Consider the following 7,445-nt stretch of genomic DNA (forward strand, 5'->3'; position numbering starts at 1 on the left):
ATGAGGGAGAGCGGGACGAGGCAGAAGCGTCAGCGCGAATGCTGAGCCGCAAGGCGTTTATCCGAAGCGGCGCAGGCACATCTTGCGACGTTTCTCGCAAGTCATAGCCAGCAGCAAGCAAGCGAGGCAGGCGTGAGAGTCGAAGGGAGGCAAGCAGGATTCTGCGAAGGTCAGCTCGCTTCGGCTTTCTCGCACCAGCCTAGTCATTCTACTGCTGCCTTCGCAGTTCAAAGATATCTACACATTGTGCCCGTCCAAGCGAACGCCAGGAGAGCTCCTTCAATGGCTCAGTAGTCGGTGAGGTTCTGCTGCGAGCCGTCGGCGGAGGCGTCTGTCGTGCGGAGGGCTTCGTTTGCCTGGCCAGAGACGTTGACTGCGAAAGGATAGCAAGAAGGTCAGCCGGTCTCCCATCATGAAGCACTTCTCACTCTGCGAAGTTGGCGCAGACGCGAGCTGCACATGTGAAGATGGCGACTCACTCGATCCCGGCTGCGTCTTTGCCTGCCACGAGTTACGGTCCTCGCCTGCCGGAACGTCGTCAAAGTCGGCAGCGGTCGAGCCGTCCGTACGGGGGTCGCCGCCGTGCTCGACGGGGATGCCCTGCGCGAAGTGAATACCTGTATCAGCTCGTCTCAACGAAAGAGGGGAGACGTTCAGCGGACGCACCATGTTGTCACCTCCTCCCGTGTATCCCGTCCGTCCAACATGCACCTCAGCGCCGGGGAACTCGCTCAAGCCCGACTCGTTGACGCCGCTCTCTTCCGAAAGTGTCGTGTTGTGCGTGTCGTACGACGCAGACTTGTTATGGCGGTCCTCCTTGGCGTTGAGAGAGGCTGCCTGCTCCTCGATGATCTGGGCGGAGGACTTTTGCGAGTAGTCGGGGCCGGACATGGTTTCGTGAAGTTCGGGTCTGCGATGGCAGCCGTCAGCGTCGACTGGGTGGACTCTGGCTGAAGCCGTCGACTCACTTCGACGTTTGTGAGACGTAGGTGAATGCAGGAAGGAGAAGGAGGGCGACAGTCGCGATCCTGCTCTCGTCCCCACCAGCGCTTGCGCTGACGCAAGGCCTCGGTTCGTCGGTCAAGCTAGATTCGCCTCCGGCCGACTTGCAGTCAATCGTTAGAAAGGAAAGACGTCGATAAGTGTGGCCGAACAGTGATCTCAGAGCTGGATCAGCCAGTGAAGAAGGGAGGGAAGAGGAGGGGCGGCGGAAGTCGATGCACCCGTCCAGCGTTGCCCAGGCTCTCGCAACTCAGCTTTAGAAGAGATCCTTGGTGCGACTGTAAGCGTGATGCGGTGCGCGAGATGCGATGCGGTGCGAAGGTAGAGTACGACAACAGGGCGAGACGAACGAAAACATGCGATGAACCCCTCGAGCAGCCTCCTCCATCTTTAACGCCTCACCGTGCTTTCCTTGGCCCAAGCGATCCTTCTCTTCCAGTCCTCATACCCGATCCGCTTCCCCAGCTCGATCTTCGAAACCTCCGCGTCGTAAGCGTACAAGATCTCCCGCAGCTGGCCTTCCGTGATGAGGCGGTGGCGAAGAAGGTACGAGGCGAGGAAGAGGGAGAGGTCGAAGCGGAGCTGGAAGTGGTGGACGAGCGGGGCGTAGTACCGCCAACAAGCGAGTTCGCGCTTGAAGACCGACGGCGGGTGGCTGCGTGACGGGCAGCAATGAGCGACGCACTCTCAAGGATATACGAAAGCGGCACGTACGAATTCAGCAAGCACCAGCGCATTTGAGCTCGCGCGATGATCTTGCTTTCCGGCGACGACGTCGAGCGCGAGATTTCCTGTTCGAGGGAGGGACGTTAGCCCCTGCGCCATCGCCCTCGATGAAAGTAATACCTAAGTCGTCCTTGATGCGAATGAAAGGCCGCATGTGCTCGAGCGTGCTGTCGCCGAAGACCTCGACCGCATCGCCTGGAGCGTACGGAAGCTTCGTCTGTCCCGCGGGGTCTCTGCGTCAGCGCGAGGATATATGTGAGAGGGCACGGCGACCTACAGCAAAGTCGTAGCCCATCCGATCGCCGCTCAAAACTGGCATCGGAAGAGCTTGCGCCACCTCGTGCCCTCTGACCGCCATCGGATCCGGAATCCAAACGCCATTCGTCTGATCCTGCTCGGTGAGGATGTAGCCGAGACGTCGTGCGACGATGTCGTGCGCAGAAGCTGGTGTAACAGGCGGCTTGGCGGAGAGGACGTTGAGCGAGAGCGTGAGGCCCGCTTCGGTTGCCGAAAAGGCGATATGGCGGGGCGAAAATGCGATCGGGGTACGTGTGAGCGACATTGCCACAGGAAGACGCGTCGAGCCATCGACGAACGTCATCCTCAGCTGGATGTCGCTGGCGCTTGCGGCGAGAGAAGGATCCAGAGGGAAAGAGAGGGTCGTGCCGGCGTCGGGGACAAAGCTGCGAGTCGGTGGAAATGGCTGCGATGGCGGAGGAGGCGAGAGAAGGAGGCGCAGCTCGGTTTCGTGGCCAGAGAGGAGGGTGGCGACGTCTCCCTCGATAGCTACAAGCGCCGCCTCGAGGCCGACGAACCATTCGCCGTCCTCGAAGATGGACGCGACAACGTCGCTTGCCGGAACAGCAACTTTATGCAGCGTGAACTCGAGGATGCGCCTGTGGTAAGGGGATCAGCCAACAACGAGAGATACAGCGCGGGAGCTGTCACGCACCAGTCGCCCGGTCTGACCGCTTTTGACGTTATCGGGTTCGGAGACCAGTCCGTCGGCGGCTTGATGTGGCGGAGCTGCTCGTCCGGATCGATCTTCCACCAGTCGTCCTCCGTCCTGACGTTCGCGGGTGGGCGAGACTGCGGCTTCTTCTCCTTGACGACCGTCTTCTCCTTGACGACCTTCTTCACCTTCTTGACTTTGACCGGCTCCGTCTTGACCTTGTGGTCCTCCTTCCGCACAGCTGACTTTGCGGCGAGATCAGGCGAGATGCTTCGAGCTGAGATGGTCGCTTGGCGAGGTGGGACGAGGACGACTTCGGACTCGGAATCGTCGCTGTAGTAGACGGGTGTCCGGCGACTGAGCGAACGGGAGAGCCGGTGAGAGGTGCGCTGTTGGAGCGAAGCGGTGCTGAATCGGCTGGAGTCGACCGACTCTGCAACGGATGCCGAACGAGTCGTACTGGCGTGAAAATTTTGCACCGGTAACGGAGGCTTCTGAGGCGAGACAGAGACGCCCTCGAAGAGCTCAGGCGAGCCTCCCCTCTCGTCCCTCCGCTCTTGTACCGCCTGCAAGCGCGCCCCGCCTCGCTCTACCTCCTCGTTAACCTCGAGCGAGTTCGTCCGGTGCTCCAACTCGTCAGTCACAACCACGTCCCCACGCTGATCCGCCTGGCTCGTCTTCTCGGGCTCGCTCAAGCTGTCGTCGCCCTCGAAGAGATCGTCCATCGGCTCGTCTTTCGGCGTGCGCGGCGCAGTCTGCTGCAGTTCGACGACGTCCTTTGTAGGTGGCCTGGGAGAAGCGATTGGAGGTTTGGGGCGAGGCGGATGGCGGATTTGAGGCGGAAAAAGCTTCGCCTTGTGCGGAGGCGGAGCCTTGGTGAAGAGGGCGGTCGGACACGCTGTGGACCGAACTTGAGGCGCAGGATACGACAGCGGCCCTTCCAGCTTCGACGAGTAGAAGGACGAGGAGCCGCTGCTCCAGCTGAATGGCGCGTACGGCTTGTCGTCGCCGCCAAAGACGAGATCCAGTGGTGCGGGTCCTCGCATCGGTTTCGCGGCAAGCACCGTGTCATGAATCCCAACCTGTGGCACGGGCTTGAGTCGGGCGGGCGGAGACGGCTGTCGTGGCGGCGGCAGAAGCTGGCGGTTCGAGAGGAACTTGGGTCGAGTCGGAGACGAAGAGGATTTGCGTCCGGCGGATGAGGCGGAGGGAGACGGGTTGAAGCACGGAACGTCAAAGTATCGAGGCTTCTTGTAAGGACGCGTGTCGGACGAGGCGAGAGAACGGCTGTCGTCTGACGGGAGCTGACCCTGCGATCCGACTGACTCCCTCATTCGCTCCTTCCCTTTCCCGCTGCCAGCCCGTACATTCTCGCCGAGCGAGTCCCTGCCCTTTCCCGACACACGTGATGCGCTGCCGCTGTAGACATCGCCTCCTGCGCCCCAGCCTTGTCCGGTTTCCCAGCCTAGGGGCAGCTTGCGCCCAGACGAGCCAGGAGCAGGCATCGCAGGGGCTAGAAGTCGAGACGTAGACGGCTCAGGATCGCGCGGCGCGTTCTAGTGTGCAGCAGTGAGCTGTCAGCGAACCGAGAGAGTCTCGAGGACGAAAGGGCGAGCGTACCTCCATATCCCGACCTTCGGGGCACTCCAAAGCTCGGCCCCTACTCGTAAGCCGCTACCTCGAGCCCTACAGGCCCGCGCCAGCCGACCTGGCCGGCGTGTCGCAGTTTCGACCTTGATCAAGTGGGGAGAAGCGATGAGGATGAGCAGGGAGTCGGAGGGCTCGAAGCTGTCGCTGATGGCGCTCGGGTAGCGTTAGAAGTCGTACTGCGAGGCCTGGCTCAGCTTCCAAGCGGAACGAGCGAGTGGGTGGTCGTGGACGAAGCCAAGTTCTTCTCGCCGAACAACTTCGCCTGTCGGTCAACATCGCTCTGCTTCGAAACGCGCCAGACTGCCGCGCAGCTGATCCCTGTGCCCGTAGACTGAGGGCCTATAGCCAACAACCGACTCCTCGCGGCTCTGCGCCATCCCCTCGACTCGCTCCGTCGACCGTCGCAAATGCGATGTCTGAACCTCGAGTATGCAAGATGCGCGCCGTACCTACAACCTCCACGACCGCCTTCGAGACGCCTCTCCGTCGCCTTTACTCCGACTCCTCCTCCTCCTGCTCCGCCCACACCTTCTCGACCCTCGCGACCCACTTCCTCAGCTCGCGCTTGTCGGCTGCGAGCTCCTGCGCGAGCTTGAGGGCCTTGGCCTTGGCGGTGTCGAGAATGGGTGTCCCGTCGGGAACCGGCGCAATCGGCGGGCTCGAGACGAGCTGGAGCGAGTTGGCGCAGATGACCGGTTCTGCGTCGCTGCATTCGGATGACGAGTTGGTCAGCTTAGTGAGGAAACTAAGCAGGCGAGCACACGCACGCGATGGGGCGGGTCCCAGGAAGCGGGCAGAAGACGACGCCGTCCTCGTCTGATTGCAAGATCTGCGCAGCGCGACTCGTCAATGCGTGCGAGGTGGATAGGGGATTCAAGAATTCACGGCGCACCCAGACAGGCCAGCAGCGCGATCCTGCGGTACGCTGGACAGCGAAGCCGATCGTCCCTGCCTCGACAAACACCTCTTCCTCCTTCTTGACGCCCGGCGCTTCGCTCGACATCCTCGCACTACGCCTCGACCCCTCCTTGACCGGCCTCTGCGACTTCACCGGCGCAGGCGTCGACTTCTTCGCCGGAGCAGCCTTCTTCCCAGCCTTCGGCGACGGAGCGGCCGACGCGCTGGTGCTGCTTGACGTTTTCCTCGCTCACTGTGTCGAGCTCGTACGTTGGCTCGACGCGCGCGTGCGCTTCTTCGGCGGCGGACGGTTGTCGTGCTCCTCGTCGGTCGCGAGCTGATCGACCTCGTCCTCCTCAGACGACGTGTAGGAGCGCGAGACATTCCTCTTGACTGTTTTCGAGGTCGAGGTCGAGAGCGCCGCCCTTGACGCCGAGGCGGCCTTGCGAGGCGACGAGCGAGTCGCAGCCCCCGCCTTCTTGACCGTCGGCAGCGGCCGCTTCTTCGCAGGCGCGGCGACGACCTTCTTGCGCTTGCCGCCTTTCGCCGATGTCGATGCGCCGCCGTCCTCGTTCTGCTCATTGCCGCTCGCCTCGACTTCGCCGTCGACATCGCTCTCCAGCTCATCCAACTCCTCGTCCTGCTCCTCGCGCTCGCGCTTCTTCGAAGCCGGCGCAACGGCCTTCCCCTTACCCTTTTTATCCTTAGACAACGTCGCATCCTCAGCCTCGTCTTCGTCCACCTCGCTCGGCGGCTTGAACAGCCCAGCCTGCGCCTTCTTGACGAGCGGCTTCTGGCGCAGCACCTTCTTCTGCTGCTGCTGCTGAGCGGGCGGAGGAGTTGGCGAGCGGGATGGGGAGCGAGCGACGGACGAGTCGGAAGGCGAGCGTTGGTGCTGGCTGGCTGGCGATGTGAGGTGAGCCTTCTTCGCTGGAGCTCCGTTCTTTTGCGCATCGTCCTGCGCCCCTGGGACTCCATTCGGCTGCGCTCCGCCTTCTTCGGCACCGTCGCGGAGCTTCTGAGCAGGCGACGGCTCCTCGAGGACCTCTTCGACGTCGTCCGCTCGCTCGTCCTCGACCTGCAACGCAGCCTCGCGCGCTTTGCGCTCGCTCGACGGACTCGGCGCCCAATCGCTCCTCCCTCTCTGCTGCACTTCTTCGACCCGCTCTGCCGTCTTCGCGTCTCCATTGGTGCCGACCCCGTCCTTTTCGCCAAGCCAAGCGGTGCCATCCTCTCCGTCTTCCTCCTTGACCCGCCTCTCGCCGCTCTCGCCCAGCGTATACCACTCGGGCGGCTCCATGCAGCGCTCGATGCGCTGGTAGACCAGGACGCGGCGGCCTGAGGAGGTGAGAAGGTTGGCTGGGTCCTTCGGGTCGACTTGCTGTGGGCCTTCGGCGTTTGCGCCGTTCGCTTCGTTCGAACGAGACGAGTCTCGACGGCAGGAAGGGTGGGTGGAGGGCTCGTTGCCGAGCGAAGACGGTCCAATGCCAGCCACGAGGGTCTGCGAAGAGTTCGGCTGGAAACCGGAGGTTGAGGTTGATGCGATGCCGTTCGTGCGAAGCGCCTCGTCCGCTCCGAGCCTGCCGAAAGGGAAGTCGGGAGAGGCTTGTTGCTGAAGGCGGAGGTTTGGTTGCGGGTGGGAGTTGGCGGAGGACGAGGAGTGTCTGCAAGAATTGCGCCGAAGGTCAGCATTCCGGCTTGGCGCAGTCTGCAAACCCCTTGTACAGCTCATGAGCTTCTTCGGCAGGGCTAGCACGTCAAGCCATATGCGACGAGACGCACCCTTCGACAGCTTTTCCCTTACCCTTCACGTCCTTCATCTCCCGAAGTTGCCTGGTAACATGCTCCGCGATACCCTCCAGCCAGCTCACGGCCCTCGCACTCAGTACGTCCTTCCTCGCACTCTCGCCGTCCAATTCACCCTCGCCCAAGTCCGCGGTCGTTCCGGTGCCCACCTTCTCGAGAACCTCAACGAGCTGCTCGAGCGCCTCCTTCGTCCAGACTACGCCCTGGGCAGCCTTCTCCTCCCATCCGCCTGCGTCGTAAGGCGAGAGAGTCGCGAGAGCCTCGAGGTAAGCGAGTTGGCGAGCGGGAAGGGAGGGGGACGAGGTGGACGAGTCGGGCTCGAGGAAGGAGAAGAGCGTGTCGAGGTGGGAGGGCGTGTCGGTGGACGAGGGGCACTTGTGAACGGTGTCGCGCAAGCGGTCGAGCAAGTCAG

General features: G+C 62.5%; 3 protein-coding genes across 3 annotated transcripts; all 3 read right to left on the minus strand.

The window, feature by feature from the left end:
* Positions 1–287: 287 nt before the first annotated feature.
* On the minus strand, positions 288–891 carry RHTO_06529 (uncharacterized protein; the record flags this gene model as incomplete). The annotated part of the gene is made up of 3 exons (XM_016420190.1): positions 288–373; positions 480–600; positions 667–891. 3 exons carry the CDS (start codon positions 889–891, stop codon positions 288–290), a joined length of 432 nt encoding a protein of 143 aa, XP_016269423.1.
* Positions 892–1,444: 553 nt separating this feature from the next.
* RHTO_06530 (uncharacterized protein) lies at positions 1,445–4,306 on the minus strand (the record flags this gene model as incomplete). The annotated part of the gene is made up of 6 exons (XM_016420191.1): positions 1,445–1,657; positions 1,717–1,793; positions 1,849–1,945; positions 2,006–2,624; positions 2,681–4,236; positions 4,301–4,306. The coding sequence occupies 6 exons, from the start codon at positions 4,304–4,306 to the stop codon at positions 1,445–1,447; spliced, it is 2,568 nt and encodes an 855-aa protein (XP_016269424.1).
* A 516-nt stretch (positions 4,307–4,822) lies between these two features.
* RHTO_06531 (uncharacterized protein) lies at positions 4,823–7,445 on the minus strand (the record flags this gene model as incomplete). The annotated part of the gene is made up of 4 exons (XM_016420192.1): positions 4,823–5,036; positions 5,098–5,476; positions 5,537–6,891; positions 7,010–7,445. Coding segments are annotated over 4 exons (2,384 nt in total), but the record flags the coding sequence as incomplete, so codon positions are not given.

The sequence above is a fragment of the Rhodotorula toruloides genome, assembly GCF_000320785.1.
Source record: "Rhodotorula toruloides NP11 unplaced genomic scaffold Scaffold42, whole genome shotgun sequence".
In the NCBI taxonomy this organism is placed as follows: Eukaryota; Fungi; Basidiomycota; class Microbotryomycetes; order Sporidiobolales; family Sporidiobolaceae; genus Rhodotorula; species Rhodotorula toruloides.